The sequence below is a fragment of the Gavia stellata genome, chromosome 6 (assembly GCF_030936135.1).
Source record: "Gavia stellata isolate bGavSte3 chromosome 6, bGavSte3.hap2, whole genome shotgun sequence".
NCBI lineage: Eukaryota > Metazoa > Chordata > Aves > Gaviiformes > Gaviidae > Gavia > Gavia stellata.
Window position 1 is genome coordinate 52121923 of NC_082599.1, and position 22726 is coordinate 52144648.

General features: G+C 40.0%; 1 protein-coding gene across 2 annotated transcripts in view; it reads left to right on the plus strand.

The window, feature by feature from the left end:
* Window positions 1–14875: 14875 nt before the first annotated feature.
* The window catches only part of STAC (SH3 and cysteine rich domain), a 74912-nt gene continuing 67061 nt past the window's right edge, over window positions 14876–22726 (plus strand). For both annotated transcript variants that reach the window (XM_059819013.1, XM_059819014.1), the window contains exon 1: window positions 14876–14992. In XM_059819013.1, coding sequence (XP_059674996.1) covers window positions 14876–14992 — 117 coding nt within the window. The remainder of the gene's footprint in view (window positions 14993–22726) is intronic.

Genomic DNA, 22726 nt, shown 5'->3' on the forward strand with positions numbered 1-22726 from the left:
ATGTTTTCTAAATTATAGTCACAATCATAAGGACTAGAAACTATAATTATTCAAAAAAGCATGCAGATACGACAACATGAAAAGAAATTCTGTCTCTTATTTCAACATTTTAAAATAAGAAGTTTTGTTCAATTCTTTTTGCATTAAAGCAGAAATTACTTCATGAAACTGCAGGAATGTAATTGCCTTTTTTGGAGCTTTTTTTTTTCCCAACATCTCATAGTTTTGACAGTTTTCAATTAATTCCGCTAGAACTTACATCCATCCTTCATTCTTCTTTTTCTCCTTTTTCGGTAAGCCTCACTACTGGAGCACAGTTTCACAACAACCTAAAAATTTCCCAGTGCCACACGCACAGATACACAAGGCTCTGCACCTGAGTGTCATTCGGTGGTAATTGCGGTGCTAATGTTTTGCTTTTGTCTCTCATAAAAGGCTGATTACTGTTGCCAGCTCTACTCACAGTTGGGTGTTTCTAGAGAGGACAGTAGCTCCTCATCATGTCTGTCTAATTAGGCTGATTGGCTCACAGCGCTGAGCCAACCTGATTGAGAGGTGTGCTTGGCTCGGTGTCCTTATTCCTAACTGCTTTCGCCTTGCATTAAATGAACTTTTGTTGAGGCTCTTCGTGAGCCACCCTTCCAGCTAGAATCAAAGATGCATGACCAAAGTAATGCTGAAGGAGTAAAACCTGACATGCTGTGGGTAAGCTATGCCACAAATACACTAAGGTCTTAGTTTTAAGTTGTGGCTGTGTCAAGAGAAAAAATGGCTGGGGGGACTCCAGATGAAGGACTTGAAAGGACCTTCACATGACAGTGATCTGTACATGGAGATTAGTTCAGGTTGATTAATCTGGTTTTCCATTTAAAGGTAGTTTGGTCATCCCAGATTACTTTAAATCTGCATTTCTGCATTGTGGGAAGTATAAACAAAAGACCTGAGAGGACTGTGCTTGTTTCAGATGCTGTGAGGCTATAGCAGATGTAGTTTAGTAATCCAGTTCTTGCAGTCCTTTCATAATTCAGTGATCCCATTCAATTCTTCTCCAGGGACTAAGACATTTGCTTAGGACCATTGACCTCAGAAATGCAGCTATCATTGTTGCATAAGAAATAGATTTTGTAGTAGCAGCAGCATGAAAACACACGAGGAGGGTACACTTTATCAGTTATACTGGAGCAGCGAGAAGGATGGGGTCGGGTTGTGCCTGGAACGAGCTGTCTGACTTCAGGGCTGCAAAATCAAGAGGGAAGCAGGTGAGAGAAGGAGGCTGCATGGTGTGAAGCAGAATTCAGATTTGGTTTGTCTTTTAAATCCCAAACTTTGAGATGTTTAGATTCATGAGATTTATTCACTCCATAGTGGTGGCACAGGAGCTAATTCTCTGTTGGCTGTAATTCTTGTAATCAAAACAATTAGTACAGAACACCATACGCAGAAAAGCATTTGCAGCATTCATATATATATATATATAAAAAATTGATTTTGATCTCTCTCCTAAACGTGGGATTGCCCTACTCATAAAGAAAATGTAGCTCTTACATTACAGCCTTTACATTATCTATTGACTTTGACAAGCAGTCACAGGAATGCTGTAATAGCATTGAATTTAATATGGGCAAATGCTCTGTTTTGTTGACCCTCATAAGGAAAGTGTCTCTAAGCATTTGGAAACCTAAAACTATCAGGGCTTTACTGGGTTCAAGTTCTGTTATGGTTAAGTCGCAGTTAATGTCAAGTGTATCAAAATTTGCAGAAATCATGTTCCTCTAAAATAGATGAACCACCTGACAGATTTACATCAAAATCACAGACACATTTTGCAGTTTCATTTGATTGCATGTGAGAGTGTTTCATAATCCAACAATATTCTGCTGTGCAAATTTAGAGTGCTGCCATTAGCTTCAAAAGCACTGCAGTGAATTCCACCATCTGTGTATCTGACCCAGCAAAACTAAACCCAAACCCCAGATTCTTTGTCAAGATCTGAGTTCCTAATATTCTGCTCTTTTACCTTTATTTGTTCTTAAGGGATAAAAAAAAAAATCAAACTGTTCCATTTTGGAAGACAAGGAAGCTGATACAGCTTCAGCACTGTGCAACATTTGATCCATTTTCCATTTCAAATATGTGTTGGTATGTACAGCTTACATCCAAGAAGAATTTTACATTCAGAATTAAAAGCTCATTTGAACACAGTATATCCAGTGCCTGCCTTCCTTTTATAGAAAGACCATTGCTCATGAGCAGTTGCCTAGAAAAAGGCTTACTTCAGACACACAACAGATTAGGAAGAAAAGCATTTCCATAAGCACACTCTTTCCTCCTTTCATGACCCCATATGGCTTGATCAAGCTCTAATGACTCACAGGTTTGAAAGGCTTTGTACATGTCATAAATGGTAAACACCGGAGAGATTTGTCTGAAGAGATGAGAGGAGTTATGCACAACTATTCCAATCAAAGGCCCAGGTAGAGCATGGGTGGGAGATAGTAGTTTGCACTGGTCTAAGAGTAAGGGAATTAGGACATATGTTTGGTGGTTCAATAAGTGGATACAGGTGTTAGCCTTCAGAGTGTATTACCTAGTGCCTTCATGCCAACAAGACTAAGGCATTACAACTGAAAAGCTGGGCTTAGGAAAGGCTCAACAGTCATTGATAGGATACTTAACATTATTGATATAGAATTTCAAGGAGTAAAAAACCACCTATTCCTCTTCAGTTTGAATGACAAATCTTCATGCTAGCATCAAGCCAATGAGTCTATGGTGGATAGGTGCTCATTTCTAATAAATAGGAAGTAGTTATTCTTCTCACCTTTGTCTTAAGGAGGCAGCTAATCAGGGACCAAACCCTAGCTTTCTCCTAAACATGTTCTGAAACCAGCCTGCAGTCCATTCCTGAGTCCACAGTGTGTGAACAAAGACACACCGGTTTTGTGTAGACAAATCACTCTCTAACTCCATGCTCTTTCCTTCCCCACCTGGGGAAGAAGGGAAGATCCTCTGGCCACAGCTCAAAGGGGCATGGTCACATACATACCTGTCCCTCAAGAAGCCTTACTGTTGATGGCTCTCTACCAGGTCTGGGATGAGTCTTTAATAAAGGTCAAGACATCAGCAGTGCCCTCACTGAGCAGCAATTCGCCTCCTCCACATTGGGAAAACCTATCTAGCTGCTTACAACACTGCCTAAGCTGAAAACCATGCTTCTCTACATCTCCCAATAAATCCCAATAGAGATTATAGTCTAGTGGTATTCTCTGAGTGAAAAAAAATAGTAGGTTAAATTTGTTGGGAGAGCCCTGACAAACTATTTGTTAGATAAGGTCCCCAATATCAAAGCTAGCCTTACGGGGAATTTATAAAGCATTTACATGTCCAGGACTGATAGTGCAATATGAAGTGATATCTAAGGTGACTAATTAAAGCAAAAAGTCCTTGTTCCCTGAACTAGCATGTAATATTTTAAGGGAATTAATAGGAACCCCTGCAGCTGAAACAGGGACGTGGGTTTTAAACTGTGCTGAGATGCGTTGGAATAGTTACACTTCTTTGTGAGACAGACTATACAGAAAAATACAGAAAATAGGAAAGCGTGTGCTAAAAGCAGGGACTGTCCTTTCTGAGCAGGAATGTCTGACAGCTAAAACAAATTGGTTTGGCTTTGTCGTTTAAAATAGTAACTGATATTTTGTTAAGTTTCTCCCTCATGGGTAGATTCTTACAAAATGAGAACAATGATTCCATTAATTTGTGTCTCTTCTGTGGTCCCAGATGATGTAGTTAATACAGTTTCTGTAACATCAATTTAATACTTACTCCTCCTTTTGGTGCATTCTTCTAAAAATTTGCCCTGAGCTCATATTATATCCTCTGGTAGTAGAGAAGTTGAAAGTTGAGAACAAAGAGTTTAGGCTTGATCTAAAAAAATTGAGAGTTACCAAAATGAAACTTCCACATGTGTCTTCAGATGCAACTTAGGTTCTGGCTCACCTGCTTTCCAACGCTACTTCATGCTTCTAAACCCATTTGTGTAAATTAACACAGTTCCCTAATAAATTCAGTTGAGAAATGGTTGTTTAACCCAGCTGAATACCAACTAATATTGGGCTAACCCAATACCTGGACATCTCGCAGAATTTTCCCTCTTCTTCTATTCACCTTTGTCTCTGCTCCCTTTTTTTTTTTTTTTTTTTTTTTTGAGTGCTAAATTTTTAAAGGAAAAATGTGTGAAGAGCACAGTCCCATAGCATCTTGAGTTGTGAGAATGACAAGGTATTTCACCAGGAAAATTTGGGACAAAGTTGCCAAATGCAAACCTGCTCTTGACTTGGATAATGCATCCTAAGATGCTTGGAGTAATAGCTGCTCCTCAGTCCAGGGAACCTCTAGGAGGAAGATGGAAAGGAGCCTAGTAATACTGGTCATCAGAAGATCTCCTAATTCAGCCGTTTCATTTCTTGAATTAGGTGAAACAAGCAGAACACATGCACAGAAAACTTATGTTTTCAGGATGGAATTTCACCTAAACTCTAATTTCTGTTTTATATATCAATCACAATTGATGAGATTAAATAGTTAACAGAGCAGTTATTGATATTCTTCATGGCTCTAGGAATTTGTGAGTGGTCTTCTCACAGGTGAAATGAATACTGATGTAAAACTGTATTTCACAAAGTCAGTTCTTATGTTTCCAGGGATGCTTCTTTCATAGTGACTGAAAGAAAAAAATAACCAGGGTAATTTGGTACAGTCAGGTGGTACAACAAGCACTGGAAGGAGGTAAGCATTTGAAAGTCTTATACCCCAGAACTATTTTTGCCTTCTTTTCATGCCACATAAAAAAAAAAAAACAAACGCACAGTTAAAACATAGTCAAAATTGATGCTGATCTCTCATGCTAACATTGTCATGAGTGAAAACTTCAGGGAAGTTTGGCTGTATTCCATTTCTTCAATTCTGTGCTCTTTTAAGAATTTTAATTTTTTTCTTGGATAATTAGATCTCAGACATTAGACTCATATAATTAACAGGGAAAATTATTTTCATGCTGACTATAATAGCACTGTCTGATCTGTTTGCCAGATAACTGTGATGGTCTGGTTTTTCAGAATCCTTTTATTCCCACAGATAGCAGCAGACATGCCTAACTGGAACCACCTGGATTTGTTTGCAGGGACTTTTACTGATTTCAGTGGTCCCAGGATTTTGCACGCATCCTCAAAATTTCCCTTCAAGATAATCTTCTTTCAAAATATTTATTCTTTTGATAGTTGAATGTGAATGACTCCCCCTTGTCAATAGAATAATAGGACTGAAACTTCATGTGCAAAGCCATATTGCTCAGGGAGAATGTTTTTTAGAACTGGCACAGAAGCTTTTACAGTAATTTTCAAAATGTGCCTCTCTGGGTGGGAGGGACATGTGTTCTCTTTAAACTAAAACTTAACTTTGTCTTTTGTTAACCAAAGTTCAGGACTCTGGTATTATTCATGTCTTTTGGAAAATTGTCCCCAAGTCTTTTCTGATAGCCTATTTACCAGCTGCTAAGCAAACAACACCTAACCATAAAGGACTGGAAAAAAATTGGTTGCAACTGCTTGTTATCATGTGTTTTATGCTACTTACAACTTACTTTTTGCATTTAGATAAGAGGAAGTTTTGATTCAGTAGAATAAAGCTTTCAATCCTGACTTTCTAAGGAGTAAAAATACATACATGAGGTGAGTAAAGCCAGGACCAGATTACCGTTGTTTTAGTTTCTGAGCATGAGGTCCAGGAGTCATTTTTAGGTGTCTAATAATAAAAAAATAATAATAACAAGGAAAATAAACCTAAACTGTTTTGGACCAAAGTGACATTAGGATTTTCAGCTAAGTGCTTGATTACGGTCCAACTTTGCTGTCCAGGTCAAAGGAAGGAAGCTTTCACATCTGTGGAAGAAGAGAAAGGTCCATGAAATGTTTTTGAAAAATCCCATGATGATTTGAGCACAGTGTATTTCAGTTTATGGAGAAATGGCTTTTAAGACATATTGTAAGCATCCTTATAACTCTACTGGCTGTGATGGGATTAAAAAAAATATCCCAAAGAAGTCAAAACCTATGCCAACTATCTGCACTTAAAGCATACCATTCACAGCTCTGCACATTCTTTACTTTTCTATGTGGAAGATAAAAATAATTTCCTACAGGACCCCTAGGGGGTCACGCAGATACACAGCAGACTTTTTTTTCTAAATCAGGTCATTCTCTACACTACTTCTTTTGATGTATGGAGTTCTTACTGCAGTGATCTTTCCCCTATCTTTCCTGAGCCTTACTGCCTATTGTCTGTCATTCAACATGGCTACAACATATGAAGACATTACTGTGCTAAGTGTGAAGTATATGAACATATATATATAAAAACCTACTGTTTAGCTTCTACTTTTTTACTTCAATGTCTTTGTTTAAGCTTTCAGTCTTGAAAATACCATTGTGGTTTCTTTTTTCATTTTTAAAAACTTCTTCCTCCAGTTTCTAATAATCAGTGCAGAAAAGCAGAACTTTGTTTATCATAATGGTGGGGGGAGCGGAAGCAGAGGGGAAAGCAAAGGGAAAATTTTGGTGATAAAATCTTTGAACACAGCCAACTATTGCACAAGTTAGATTTACAGTGCTGCTGGGATTGACTAGACACACATTCACTTTTAAAAATGATTATTTGTTTGTTTTAGTGTAATACCTAAGACCAGACAGAAAGCAAAAGTAGCTGCTAGGTGCTGTACAAACTCAATATAGAAGGACAATACCTAGCTTGAAGAGCTCACAATTTAGATAGAAACTTTCTGTGTTTGTGGGGGTTCATATCTGAGGACTGGTCATGTGCCCTTGGAAAGACAATCTCATCTGTGGTATTCCAGCTTGATTACTAGTATTTTCGTTTTCATATTTTCTCGTGAATCAAAGTTTTCTTCTGACTGAAGTTACATCTTCCCACTGTCTGCATCTCTTGAATATTCTGATCATGTGGACTACAAAGTCTGCTGGATTTCCTTGTATCTGGGATCCCAGAAGAATGCCCCAGTTTGAAAAAATCCCTGACATTATGAGAGGATGGCTATCCCTTCTGCCATAAACTGCTGCTTTCTTCGTTGGTCCCCTGAATTTATACATGTCCAACCACCTGTGCTCAGTTCTGTTAGTTCTGCTTTTGGCTAAATTAAAGCATCCTGTATATTAGCCCTCCTTAGGAATTTGCAGTAACTTGCTTTTCCTCCAGATTTCAGCCATCCTGATGCTCATTGCTCAGTAGTCTTTTCTTTCCTCGTGATCCAGTAAAAGAGACTAATAAGACACAGAAGTATTATGGACTACAAAATGAAAATAGAATTTCAAAATCATATGGAGATATATTAGCTAAATCATCATTCATGTAACTTTAAGTGTCTCAGTTATATCAAAATCAATTGGACCAATTATATGGATAAATCTACAACATACTTCAGTGCTCTGCTTATTCAAAGTCTGAAACCATAGAGCTCAGTTATTAGGCATTTGAATTTGAGATAACCCATTCCATGGAAACAGCAGGAGAGGTCCAGCTCTTATGGGGTCCGTTGTGCAATCCCTTTAACCTGAACACTTCAGACGCTCTGAGGCATCAGAATGACAATTATAGAGTGGTATTACTGCAGGTGGTATGATTAACAAACATAAGGAAACCTTAAGTGATTTTTTTCTTAAATCCAATGAAGAATAGAAATAGTTATGAATGTGGAAGGTAAAGGCATTCATACTTTGGACAATTTTCCCCTCATTTTTCTTTTATTTCTCTTCTTTTATGACATTTCTGCTTCTAAAAATCTTGACCATCTTTGCTAGGGAAATCATTTGTTCTTGCAGCTGAGCTTGACCCCTTTGAATAATAAGAGGCACTGATATGTATTTATCAAAAGCAGCGTCTCCAGAATGCTCTGTGTTGAGATTTCAAATGGAAGTAAGTGATCATATTCTTTCCTATTGCTTTAAGCAACAAAATATAACAATTGTATGCACTGGAGCACTTAAAAAAAATGGATGTTATTTCTATGAAGAAATCCGGTTGGGAAGATTCTCAACTACAATGCTTAGTGGTTTTATGATTGCTTGTAGACTTAATAGTGAGATCTGATTTTTTTTTTTCTATGTAAATTGACCTGAATCCTTTTAAAATATGTTGATTATATTTGATAGGCCCATAGGATAGTGATAGTCTTGTCTTTACCAAGAAGACAAAGTTATCTTCCTATTATCATTTTGCACTGGGCTCTAAGACTTTTTGTCACTTTAAATAAAATAATACAAACCATTATAGATAACCTCTTGCAGTGTTTTTAAGGTTTACCTTTACTTTTTGCTCAATTCAAATTTTACTTCCAATTTTTATTTTGAACTGGTAACTATGTAGAGAGATAACAACCCAGCTACCATCAATATCTTTCAAATTTTCCATCTTATCAAGATTCAAGGAGCAAACCCAATATATTTGGGCTGTAAGATATTTACTTTTCCATCAGATTTATAATAGACTGAACATTTGTTTTCTTTATTCTTGTTTGAGAGCTATAATAGATCATTATAATACGTTACATAATTGTGGGCAACCCTCATCATACACACGTCTCTTCCAGTTGACACATGCACTAATCTGATAGAGTGGAATGTTAATCTAGATAATGAAAATTTCTGATATTTCTACAAAGCTTTTCATCCTATAGGGTCCGAAGACATTTAAGAGATTTGCTATGCGTAACTGAGTTCTACCACACCCTGTAGAAAAGCCCCACTTCCCTGACAAAGGTCATTGGCACACAGAGAAATCCTTTTTTCTTCCAAAGCAAAATATGATAGCACAACTGTCGCAGGTTTGCTGTTGACAGTGAGGTTCATTTTGCATTCAGCATGCATGTTTGTGCCTAAATATTACAGTGACAGGCACGCTGTAACTACCTAAGACAGGAAATACTGTGCATGCATAGCCTTTTAAAAATTGGTGCGTAGCCATAAGATAGCTGTATGAAAAAAAATGCATACACATATACTTGTGTTCACCACCAGCTATGCTGGGAATGTTTGCCAGATCTTATTTTGGATTCTATTTACAGTCTAAGCAAAACATTGCACTCAATGCATTTTCACTGACATTAGTTAAGAAATAGCCCATGATGATGGTATACAATACCAGAGAGAATGGAGAAAACAAGAACCTGAGACAAATCCAGCGAAGCCCTGCCAGCTGTAATACCCAGCTCACTCCTGGAAAGGCTAACAACCAGACAAAGGAATTTAAGGGACAATTCAGGTCAAGGAAGGTCTAGGAAAGAAAGAGACAATTTAAAGCTCCCTTCTATCAAAAGACTTTCAGAAAAAAAAAAAAAAGCCCAAGATCCAGGGTGGTGACCCTGTGGGGGATTCCTCCCACCCCACCCTGGAAAAGGCTGAGGAAAAGAGGTAAATAGAGCTGGCTGAAAGGATATGCTTATATGAGACCCTTCTGAGTGGTACTGAGAGCCACCAGGAAGAGTCTTAATGACTATCCAAGGAAACAGAAGTGAGGTTAAAGCAGAGTCCAGAAAGAGTGGAGGAGATGATGTTAATTACAATATCTTTGTTATCTCTTTAAATATTTGGAGCATGGATACCCTGAAAGGATTTAGTGCATGGCTAAATCACCGCTGCAGCAACCCGTTGAACTAGTTCAGGGCATTCTTGCGACAGTCATATTGGACCGAGTCAGTAAATGGTTATTAAACGGCAGGAATTTCTAGGAGCATCTGTGAGTTGCAGGAAATGGTGCTACTGATTCTACAGGCCTCTTCTTTTTATATCGCATTCCTATAAAAAGTGAGAAGGAATCATATTGCCAGCAGAGATGTAAAATTAGGTCGGGACTGTCGCTGGTTATTTAAAGGTATTGCAATGCTTTTTGTAAGACTGAACATATTACATGCTGTATCTTGGCTAAATTCCATCTTTTATAATTACATCCTCTTCTCCCCTTCTCAAACATTTCTTGCTGTCACAAGAGGATGCAGCGTTCTTCTTTCTCCTGGTGTAGATGTCTGGGTAGCAGTGTTTCAATCTCATCGTGATCTCTCTGAAAGACAGATTCAAGTTGCCCAAGATGCAGCGTGATCGCTGCATCACTCCCTGTGGCATTGCTGTGGACAGAGAGAAAGAGGGTTTTGAAACTAATACTCAGGCAGAGGTTCCATTTTTCTCCCCGCTTAAGTACAAGCACAAATCTGTTGGTTTGGCTTCCTCCACCCTTACTCGTTTGCTACAGTATAATCGTTCCCTAGAGCAGTGGGAGGCTTAATACTTTAACTGTAAAAAGTACTTTGAGATCGTTTTAGTCAAAATGCAAATCACCAGTATCCCATCAGTACTGGGAATGCTTTCAGAGCATTGACCAGCTTGTGCTTCCAGCTTGATGAGCTGGTGATTGTAGCCCTTAGATGGCATTTTGATAAGCAGAATCCAGGGGGGGTTGTTACTATGTTAGCTGCTCGATGAACTGCCAAGATTGTACTGAAAGCAAACAAAGGTTGCGTGACTATAAACAAAAAACCCCAGCCACCTGATACTATTTTAATATCGTTTTCTCTGTGGATACAATGTTTGCTGGCAAGAAGTGCCCACAAGCCTGTTACTTGGAAACACAGGCAGATACTCCACTAAAGCAATGGTCTGGTCTTTGCAGTCTAATAGCCAGCTGTGGGCAATAGTGGATATTTGAGAGCAGAGCCTAGTGAAGATGTCCACCAGTACATCTGGCCAAATGCACCATGCCAAAAGTAAAATTCCCATCACAAATGGCACTAGGCGGGTATTCTGTTGCCAGTTTCCACAAGAACAAAATGGAATTGACCAAGAAATGAAGCTACTGTTTCTCACCTGGAACACTCACAAATTGGACTGAGGGACTTGGGGAGAGGCTGATCAAGTTTCACTGCAAATGCCAGAACTACAACCTTTTTTCTGTGTCTAGTAGTTTTCTGTGGCACTCAGTCTGCATCCTCTTGGAAGTTGGACTCTCAGTGGTCTTAATTCCTCTTTCCTTCGAGGGCTCTGCTTTGGTGGCAACCAGCCTGATTCCTCGCTGCTTTGTACATTTCTAGAGAGAGGTACATAGTGGTTTAAACCAGTGCCATTTATCAGTAGTATCATCTCTGTATGCTCCCTTTACCCTCTTTGCTCAGGAGTATGAGATGGTTTATGCACCGGGCAGTGAATAATAACATCTATAGCTCCCTCTCTCCTTTTTACTTATTTTTCTCTAGTGAATACATGGGGGTCTGCAAGGGAGTAACATCTTTTGATAAGTACTGATTTCATATCTTTCCTTTGGTGAAATCCAGCTCTACTCACATACCTCTTTTGCAGAAGGGTGCTCAAATATTTCAGAGGAATGCCTGTACCAGAAAAAGAAGGCAAAAGAACATGGCATGGGCCTAAACCTCTACATCAGCTTAATCTTGGGACTGTGGAGCTCTACAGCAGGTAGGACTTGGCAGTACAGAAGTGTGTATATGTTCCTGGTGTCGGGAGCCTCTGGGATGCTCTCATCGTGCCAGCTGCAGCCAGAGCTTAAGAAGAACTGCTGGAGCCCCAGCGCAGAGGAGTGGTCTGCATCACACCCTGTCACCTCTGTGTGTGCGGCCACAGAGCAGGAGGGAGGGAGGACGGACAAGGCATAGCACCCATGCAGTCAGCCTCAGACCACCCAGCAAGGGAATGCTTGATGGTGACTCCAGGCAACATTCAAGTGCCTTTACGAGGTGCAACAACTTCAGCTGGGGGCTAAGAATTGTCTCTCATGTTTTATTCATCTAAATTGCCTTTCCCCACTCCAGAAATCTACATTCAGCTCTTCTCTAGAGAATCTGTTCAATTTCCTCTTGTTTAGCACTGTGCTGCAGTGCTCACATTTCTGCCGAGTACCTTCACTTAGAGACTGATCAGCAGTAATCACAAGTCCAACTTCTCAGGAGTGAAGCATGGGAGAGAGAGGGAGATGTAGGTTCATCTAATTTGATCAGTCTGTTTTGTTGTACTGAATATTTGATTTTCAATAGCCAGCTCCTGTGGAAGGAAATAAAAATATAAGAAATCCAGCTTCCTTTCCTTTTTGCTTTTTTGGTAAGATTTTAGGTTTGACTCATCTTTCCCAGGCTAATTGTCAAGAAAGTGACAGATCAGTCATGGTTGACAAGTGAGTAATTGGGAGAAGAGAGGGAGTGCAGCAGGTGTCAGTACTAATTTGGTAAAACAACAACAAAAAAAAAAAAGAGTAGAGAGTGGTATGATAGTCACTTACACAGTCATGACGTTACAAGCTTTTCATACAAAATGCGTGCAGGATTTTACAATGCTTAGAGCATTAACTATTAACCAGCCACTCCAGGTCCATTTCAAAAGTGACCTACAAGTTCCCCAGAAGATGTTTTTGAGCTTCTTAACAGGAATGACTGATTCACAACACTGCTGGGGAACTGGACAAAAATTGGTTTCACAATTCTCACCTGTCACATTGCTGGGCACACAGAACAGTCCTTGCAGGGGGCAGACACCATGCCCTGGCCCTTGGCTGTGCTAAGCTGGACCATCAGGGAAGGATGCCACTGCCAGAGCTGAAGCATTCAATCGCTGTCACCATGCCAAGATGTCCATTGCCTACAGCTGCCCTAATTCTCCCAAACTGTGACTCTGCCCAGTCCCCACTCATTGCTAAGAGGCTAATTTTACAGCAAAGCCCAAATCTCACTTGCCGAGTGGAAGAAAGGAACTTTGCACCTGGAGAATCCCTCTGGCTCTGAAGAGAACAGTCTAAAATGCTGCTGTGTTTTAGAAATCAAACCCTTAGAAATTAATTCTCTCACCTGCCAAATCTGCCCCTCTGAGCTCCCTGTTTCCTTGCTTCAATCTCACTTGTCACTGACACTGCCTCAATAGCAACCAGTGTTCTCTTTTTGATCTCTGTAATGGTGTTAGTGACTACAGGCCAAATAATAGGTTCTACTGTCAGACTCTTAAGATGCACTTTTGCTCTGAAGTAGCTGTACAAATAGCATTGCAGCATTTCATGTTTATTGTCTGCTAAAGATTTCAGTATCTTATATGCTCTATTTCAAAGAAATAAAGCTTTTTTCCCCATCTAACTGCCAGTCCTGAATATTCACTGGGGATTCAAAGAAAAGATTATTTTTTTCCTGGCTTCTGCATAATTATTAAGAATACAGAGGCTGCAGGGCAATTTCTGCTCTGGCTTTCATCCATATAACCCCTACTATTTTGAAAACTTACCTTCACTTTCATGTATGGATTATTTGAGGTGGAGGGGGCCTGCAAGGTAGCCCCAGGTAAGAGTTGTGTTTCTAAGGGATGGTGCTGGAAGGGAATCTGGTACCCTCTCCCAGAGATACGAGGTACTGAAGCTCCTCTCTGACTCAGACCTCAGCAAATCACCTCCAAACACCTGTACCTCCACTATAATCAACTAAATGACAATTTTTTTTCTTCTCACTTTCCAGTATGTGAGTATTGCTTATTGGAAACATGTTTGGGTTGCTTTTTTCTGTTTTCTTTAAATGAAAGAGGCATCTCCACCAGCCATATGGAGTGGCTCCTGCTCTGAGAAGCATCTATCTAGTGGGGAGCGCATCCATTCAACCTTTCACAATACGGAGCTTAATTCAGCAGGGAAGAGAGCTGACAGGCACCTTTGCAGCAGATTTAAATCAGAGGGAAAATCTTGAGCAATGTAAAGCAATCTGAGCCAGCCAGCAAAGTCGTGCTGACCTTGTGCCAGTACTACTGCAGCCCCAAGCGTGACTTCGGGTGCTGCATCCTCTGGAATGACAGCACTGGGGGAAGCCAGCAGGCCCTTCCTAACGGCTGCCTCTGCTCTGTTGCTGCCGGATGGAGTGTTATCACTATGACAACCTACAGGTATAGGATGTGCGTGGTAGCGGGAGCTCCAGCTGACCCTGATTGTGTGTGCATGGCTCAGAGTTGGGCTTCCCTGCCCCAGGGGTGGGGGGGGAACAAAGAACACGTGGATCCACAGGTGACTCTCCCCTGATTCTGTCCTGTCGCTTGCTAGTAAGTTTGGGGTGTAAGGCAAGGTGGGAGCTTTAGAGACACTGCGTAGCTAGGATTTTAAATAATCTCTGGGACAAGGTAAGGGAAGACTCATTTTTCTCCTCTGTTTCTAGAGTCCTTCTTCAGGAAAAGACTTGTAAGAATCTAAAGCTGCCTTTCAAAATCTGCCTTCTCCAGCCTGTTAAAAGGTAAAACGCTTCTGAACCTCATATACACTGCCTGCCTCTCTGCATGCATGTGTGTGCGTGTGCATGCGCGCATTACTTACTTTCACTACTATGGCAGCACATGCTCCTCCAAAGCTATTCACAGCATTAGAAATACAACTCCTCCCTCCAGTGCCCCGTGTGTGTGTGCGTGGCTCAGGCTTTCTGCTTCGGCTCACTCCCCTCTGATCGCGGGGCTGACGGTCACGACTCTGCTCCACACCTCCGGGCTTCACAGGGAGGGAAGGAGGATCGGGGAAAACACAGAAGCAAGCACAGAAGTGACCTATAGAGCCACCGATAACTTACTCCCCTCGCAGCAGAATTGCATAGGGGAGGGGAGGGAGGAAGGAGGGGGAGGAGGAGGAGAAGGAAAAAAAGAAAATCCAGAGAATTCTAGTCTTGCAAATGTAGTGAAACCGAGCGGTCGGAGTTCATTTGCTCTAGAAGAGCAGAGAAGAAAGAGAACGCTAAATGAAAAAAAGCCAGAAAGGTCTGTAGCTTTTTTCCTGATAGTAGCAGTATTTTAGAGGTAAAATGATTCCTCCGAGCAGCACGACTGAAGTCAGCGTGGATAGTGTGGAGAAAGAGAATGAAGTGGAGAGCACAGAGCAGCCCCCCTCTCCAGCATCAACTACCAGCCAGGAATCAAAGGTACTCAGAGAATGAGATCTTTTTTTTTACTCTTTCTTTGTTTTGAAAAGAGATGTGTTGCTTTGATTTTTATTTGGAGCCCTGGATCAGCAGTAGAGTGCTATATGAGCCACCTCTGATTGCAGTGCCTGCTCTGACACTCCTACTTCTGAATTCTCCCTGTCACCTGGGTAGCTCAGGAGTCTGAACTTGGAAAATACATGCCTTTTGAGATGTTTGGGTTTGGGGATTTTTGCTTGTGTTTTCTCCTCTTATTATAGTAAGGGCCTGGGGGAGCAGTGGGGCTCAGGAAGGGGATCGATGCTAATAGATGTTGTTAGCTATTTTCACACCAAGCAACAGATCACTTAAAGGGTTTTGCTCATGGTTGGGAAGATCAATTTTTCTCACAGGTTCAGAGAAGAGAATTCTGCCTGGGGGCTTGGGGTGTTTCACCTGCCTCACCTTCTCTGGCAGGCCTATCAGTGAACTTTCACTGTTTAATGAGCCAGCAGTTGAAACAGGATGTAAGTGACGGTTTTGGCACAATAATCCCTATGTACACCACCCAGAAAAGGATTTTTTTTTTTTTTCACAGCCTTTTATTTATTTATTAATTTTTAAATGTGGTTCAGTTTGCCTTACTGAAAACCAACTTCCAGCTCAAATGGCATGGCCTCTGAATTTTTAATTGATTTGCATATGAAAAGTTTTTCTGCCTATCAGTATGTTACTTGGAAAATAGAGAGGTAAAGGGAGAAAAGTAGTAACCTTACATAATGAATGTTCTTTGCACCTTACCTGGGTAATGTGCTTTAACTAATCCTCTATTACTTACTTATGATTGATATCATGATAGCACATGACAGATCTTCCCGTGAACTTCATAGTGATGCTATGTGCTGTGTAAACATGTAAAAATAGGAAGGTTCTTGTCACTAGGAGCTTACAGCTGCATAGAGCTTTAGGACGTACTGTATGAGCAAAACAGCTACTTGACAAGGAAGGTTTGTGCTGACCCAACTTTAAAGGCAGTGGCTGCCTAGGTCTAACGTAGGAAGACTGCTACGTTATTCCGCAGTTATAGCTGGGTTTCTGGAGAGTGAGTCGAAATTATCTGTCTGTGTGGGTAGAGTTCTGATGTGGGCTTTCGGATTTTTTTTTTTATTAGATGCTATACTCCGAGGAGGAGAGTCTAAGGTATTCCCTATGTAAAACAGCCTCTTTAAAAGAAAAGAGCTCTCCCAGCAGCAATAGCATACACTATTCACGATACACTTTCAGCACTACTGGGACACTGCTGCAGTCTCCCTGGTTAATGGGAAATGAAAAGTAAATGGGTTACTGGTTTAAACCCAGGCTCTAAGAGGATCCAGTTGATTGGTACTTAAATCCCAGCCCCCCCCACCCCCACCCCCCCCCCCCCCCCCCGAGACCACTTCTCTGGAACTGCTGAATTGTTATTTGGCCAGTAGGAAGCTCAGCCCCCCCAGTGAAGTCCCAAAAGTAACTGGAGCCTTCACTGCACTGCCAGCACCAGCTCCTCACGTGTGCTGGGCTATGCACAGGACATGGTGGGCTGTGTGCTCCCTGTGCTCCCAGCTATGGTCCTCACTCAGTGTCAGGCAAGTGGTTATGGAGCTCAGGGTGCTGCTCACATGGTCAGGCACTTCATTACAATGGTGCTTGAGGGACTTTCCCACTGGGTCACAGAGCACTGTGCCCAAGATGAATTGACCAGCATGAATCCTAAACTGAGACAAAGTGAAGTGCTGCATGTAGGGTTCCTTCTTGCTATTTGTGCATCCACATGCTTGCAAAGATGACAACAGGAATTAAGCACATCTGGATAGAGAACAAATAGGCTACAAACTGGTTTATGATCAAACCTTATTATCATCAATTTTTCCAGTCTCGTGAGCATTTCAAGCGATACGCTGGAATAGGCAAAAGCTATGACTGTGCAGTTGATGCCGTTACTTGCATACAGATATTTTTAGTAAACTTATAATCTGTGTATTTACATTCAGGACTGCAAATATGATCAGAAAGCATGCTGTATTGTCATTTCAGTAGATGGAGTCAAAAGAATCTGATCACTGGGGTAATGAGATAAGTTTTCTTTTTTTGGTCCTAGTAAACAGCAGGATGGAAAAATTCTCAGTGATTTCATAATGATGTTGTTTGTGTTTGTTTTTTTTTTCTAAGAGAATTGATGTACTTCAGAAGCTAAAGACTTTGACAAAGGCATAAGTCAGTGTGTGTCAAGGGTCTGTGTGCAAGCTTTATCCTGCGGTGTCCCCTGCTGAGGGAGCTATCCTGTCATTCATAGAGGGCTAAGCTTTCTTCAGGTACTTTCTGTTGCATAGGTTAACAAGTTCATGTCTGCTTCAGTTACTGCAGAACAGTTTGTGCAGTATCTAATTACCCCACAATGACTTGCCTCTGTGGCAAAACACTATTATGACTCCAAATATAGGAACAGAAACAACATGGATAATAGCAACCTTCAAAATGCATTTGAAAACATTTCAGCTGAAAAATGATTTTGAAAAACTAATTTACAACTACTATAGCAAGCTTGCTTCCAGTCCTGTGTAATTGTAGACAACTGTGGCATATAGTCCCTTGTAGTACCAAAGTCCAGAAAAAGAGTTTTATCTAGCACACTCCAGACTGTACTCAGAAGGTGACACAGCGGAGATATTGCAATTCCTGACTAGCGTGAGTTTGAGAGGCAGAACTTAGGCTGCTACCAAGTAGCTGAAATTTGGAAGAATGACTCTTGTGTGTTAGTCACACAACCGTGTCACAAGAAAGCAGCTCACTCTTTAATAAATGCTAACACCTCCCACCACATTTTCCTTTGGATTAGGAGTTTATTTACAGGTGAGCACACCCAGATACTGAAAGCTGAAAGACTAGAATCTCATGTATGTCCTCCTTGTCATGAGCACCTTAACACCCAGACTTCAGTACAACTGCTCAGAATGAGGAAATTCAAATACACTTTCAATTCATCACATTTCCTGGGCCCTAAGAGCAAACCCATTTACATGTTCTGAGTACATGTTTGCCTTTTGGCATAGTATATATATATTGCTATATAATGTGACCATGTCTTTTGGGTTATGTGTCCTTAAGTACTTTACACATAGTACCTCCAGTGTACTGTCTCATTAATATAACTTCAAATAGGTGTCTGAAGGGTAGCAAACACACTGTAACTGAGCCATCCTGTAGCACTATAGATACTGCTACTGTGCGAAAAACTCTAGAGCTTGAATGGTTAAGAATGTTGCAAAACTAATAATTCATTTATTAAATTAATTTATTGGCTCTTGAAAACATTTACCTCACACCTAAGTATGACTTGAGTGGATACTTAAAGTTTACTAGGAGAATAACTTTATGAGGGTACCATACAAATGCATGTAACTGCAAATTTTATTACATGCCTATGTTTGTAGTTATGGCTCCCACCTGTTTGGGTCCTTCATACCTGGCTTCCAAGAAGTCAGATTGCCAGTTTGCCAAAGGCTTTTGTAGATTTACAACTCAGCAAGGGAGGAGGTCATTAATGAATCCTAAGGGAAAATTTCCTCCTGGTTGTAGCAGTTGAAGACACACTGCACACTTTTACAATCACTAACTTAGCGGAAATCTAGTGGCAGCAATAAGAGATCATATTTCTGATGTGTCTTATGTAAAGGTACCTTGGAATTTAGTAAAGAAAACTAAAATTTAAAGGAATATGTGTCTAAAGAAAAGATTCTTACACCTGGCAATATTTGTTTATGTTTTGGCATAGTTGGCACATAACCCTGTTAGCTTTACCCTTCTTATATTTAACTGACATTTCTATATAAAGAGGAAGGAGCCCATCTAGTGATTTCTTTAGGTGTGAGTCAAGTCATGATTGCTGTATTATGAATAATGGCTGGGGGTATTCATAGACAATGGAGTATACCTTAGAAAATTCCCTTACCATTTTTAAGTTTTTTTGGGGGCCTGAGCATCTATGCTGTTTAAGTTAGTAACAACAGGGTTGGTCAGCACTGCTGATTTTCAAGCTATTAGTGTTTCATTCCAAGTATGTTAAACATCTTTCAGGCTCTCTCATGCACCCCAGAAAGGGGTATCAAGCCTTGCCCCTGCCATTGCAGGCAATCTGTCATGTAAAAGTTACTTATTTGTGGATATCAGTGGATATCTGTGAAGACCAAATGTTTTTTCCACAGCTTTGCCCATTTCCATCTATTTTTTTATAAAGGCCAGCAATAATTGTGAAGTACTGCAGTCACATATCTTTGGTGTTATAGCTTCAGAATTTTTCTCTGAACCACAAATTCATGGGCCTAACAAATTGCTTACACTCAGGTCAGGTAGGTAAGTTGAATAGCTGAAAAACAAAAACAAGCAAACAAAAAGAGCAAAACTAGACCTCCAAATAAATATGGCATCTGGATTATGTATTTCAAAAAATAAATGAATCTGTCTCAGTCTGACAGTTCCATACACTGACTATCCAGTGGCCAGTATTCAGGGAAATGCAGATCATTATCTTCAAATTCAGGTATGGCAATTCAGGAGATGTAGCATAATTGGTCAAACACTAGCTAACCTTATGTGTAGTACATAAAATAGAAGTTGCTGAAAAGTAGCAAGCCAAGAAAAAGATTAAGCATTGAAGTTCAAGATGTAGTACATAAAATGGAAGTTGCTGAAAAGTAGCAAGCCAAGAAAAAGATCAAGCATTGAAGTTCAAGATGTAGACTTCATTTATGTATATCACCACATCTGTCAAGAAGATTGAACTTACTTTACCTGTCATGCTGGTCCAATAGAGCAATATTCCTCATGTGATGTTTCCAAAACAGGTGTTAATATTTGATAGAACTAATGTAAACAGCTTGAAACTCTGGATTTTAATAGGATTGCGTGGGATTTAAATCATGTAGGATTTGTGCCATGCTGTTAAGCAGAGATCTTCCTCACTTAAAGAGTTAATACTTTATGAGGCTCCATAGATGGTTACGCATCAATTAATATTTTAAAAGGGCAGGGAGTATGGTGTACAGTTAGTGTTTCACCTTCCACACCAGTGATAAATATCCAGTATGTAAACTACTGCTGTAGTCTTCAAAGGCATACCAAACAGCTTGAAAAATCCTGTGAAAGGGGAAGAAAAAAACGGTTCTCCTTAATCTTACCTCCATGCCTCTGCGTTAAATGGTGAGTACCTACTGTGACAGTAAGTCTAAGGGAAAGAAATGAGTTTAAATATTTTTATGTCTTTTGATGAAGTGTTAGAACAAATTATATACCGGAAGTTTTCATTAAGATCAGGAAAGTAATAGTCTACCCTATGAATAATTTCTTGAGCAGACTTGTTCTTCTATTTACATTTATTTTGACTTTTCTCTCTTTCTTACTCTTTTTCTGATTAAAACACTCTGGTATTGTTTTCACTTTGATATATATGTCAAATCAGTTCCTTGGCACATTGAGATATCTAAGACAAAATAGAAATGTGATCAGTTCATTCTCTTCTATCCACACTCTTGATGTTGCCAAAATGAAGAAAACTTCTATTACCTTTCAACAGCTAAAGATGACTTGACTGAAATCTGGTGTGGTAAAAAAATGGATTTACTAAAAAGTGCAAATTTTCACTGAAACAAAACAAGTTGTTTTCAAAGCTGGAAGGCAGTCCAGTCCTACCATCTCGGTCTCTTATGCTGTATTCTTTTTCATAAAGTAATCCTGTTGAATTCAGGTTTTACCACTACTTTTAAAGGTTCTCCCAACACCTGGATGCTCTAATGGCTAAGGGATACTCTCTGCCCCTTGCCCCCTTCTAATTCCAGTCTAAGTTGATTTCTGGCCAGCTTGTGTGGCATTCTAATTTTGATAATGTTGCTTTAGCTTAAACATCTCTTTTCCATTCTTGGTGCAGGTTTCCATCATGTAAGAATAGACTTTTATATCTCTTCCCAGCCTTGTATTTTCTATACTAAACAAGCCAGGCTGATAGAAGATAAACTCTCCATTATTCACCTCATTCTAGTAGCAGATCCATGCACCTGTTTCAGTTTTGAATAATCTTTCTTGAGAAAGAGTGACTTAATTTGTGTATGGTATTCTATGAGATTTGGTACAGTATCACTAATGCTTCACTAACTTTCACAGAAACTGTGCTCTGATGTTTGGGTCTCCTGGTCAGCCAGAGGCTGCCATTCTATTTCTCTATAATTTCCAGTGGATCCAGAATACATTTGTCTGTCCTCATCTAGAGTGGTTTGGATCAGGTTTCAGGTGCACAAGCTTGCATTTCCACAGCTGGACTTCATCACATTTCCATGACTCCATCCCTCAAGCCCCAGGCCTCCTCAGTTTTGACAATGCCTCCAACCTCAGAGGAAAATGGCATTATGACATGCCTAATCTTTGCATCAGATTCAGTAATAAAAACACAGAGAGCAAGATTGACCGTAAGACTAGGCCAGTGTTGTTCTTTGAAGAACTCCAGCAGTGACCTTCCTTCAACCTAGTAGTTCTCCTTTCAACACTAACCAGGTCCTGTTGAACCTCCCTTAAAATTTCTTCACTACTTCCCTTCTTTTCAATGTTGGCTAATAAATTCCCTTTTGGTAGCATACTTACTAATTTTAATCAAATCCAAATAGACAGAATCTACCTTTGACCGAAAACATTTTCTTTGTCTAGAAAATTGTTCATCGTATCCAAGACAACTGGTCTAGGAGGATCTACTTTGTTGTTGTTGTTGTTTTTGTCAAGCACTATTGAGGTCAGATCTACAAATCTGTATTTGCGGGGGTCACTTTTCCTGCTTCTTGAAACAGACTTCTATTTTACTTTGTATAATTTCTGGCTTAATAAAGCTTGTTTAGAAAACTTGTTCCTAGACTTCTAAAGTAATTTTTTTTAATGGAGATTAACTAGTTTCTTTTCTCCCTTTCACCTCAGCAGACACACTGAATTGCTTTTTTATGTCATACCATCCATTTCTGCAACCTCTTTCCTGTTATTGCTAGTATTTTGCCCCAGGATCATTGTTCTGGGAAGAAAGTAAGATGAAGTGTTTGTTGAAGTTCTGAGCCAGCCTTTTATCCCATCCTTACTGTACCACACCCTGTTTCTTCTTTTTCTTTCCCTGGTCTGAATCAATACATTGACATTTCCTTAAATACCTTTTGCAAGGACTCACTCAGCTTTTCTTGACGATTAACATGCTTAAACCTAAGGAACTCTGCTTGAAAGCTCCAATTTTATTTGCACACCATTTTTTTTCTCTTGTTCTCCTCCCCACCATTCTTTATGGACTCTTTGCTTATTCCAAATTTCTTTTTTGAGGTAACTATTTTCATGCAGTTTGCCAGGAGCACATATTCACAGATTCATTTTATTTTTTTCATTTCATATTCCAGGTAGTATTAACAGATTTTCTTTGAAGAAATTCTATGCCTCTTGCACATCCAAGCACATCCAAGTAACTGACCATTTCTGATCGGTCATCTTTATCAATGAAGCATGTCTCTAACCCGGTATCTCAAGGCTAGCAAAGGCCAAGGCAGTTCCACAATCCGTGGTGATCTGGGTTCATCAGCACTCAGTACTTGCTGAGAGCCGGCACTTGTTAGCAGATGCAGTGACGTGCTTACACAGCTGTGCTGCTTTCCAGACTACTGTTAAGACCTTCATACCTTTAGCTAGATACTAGCTTGGGTCCTT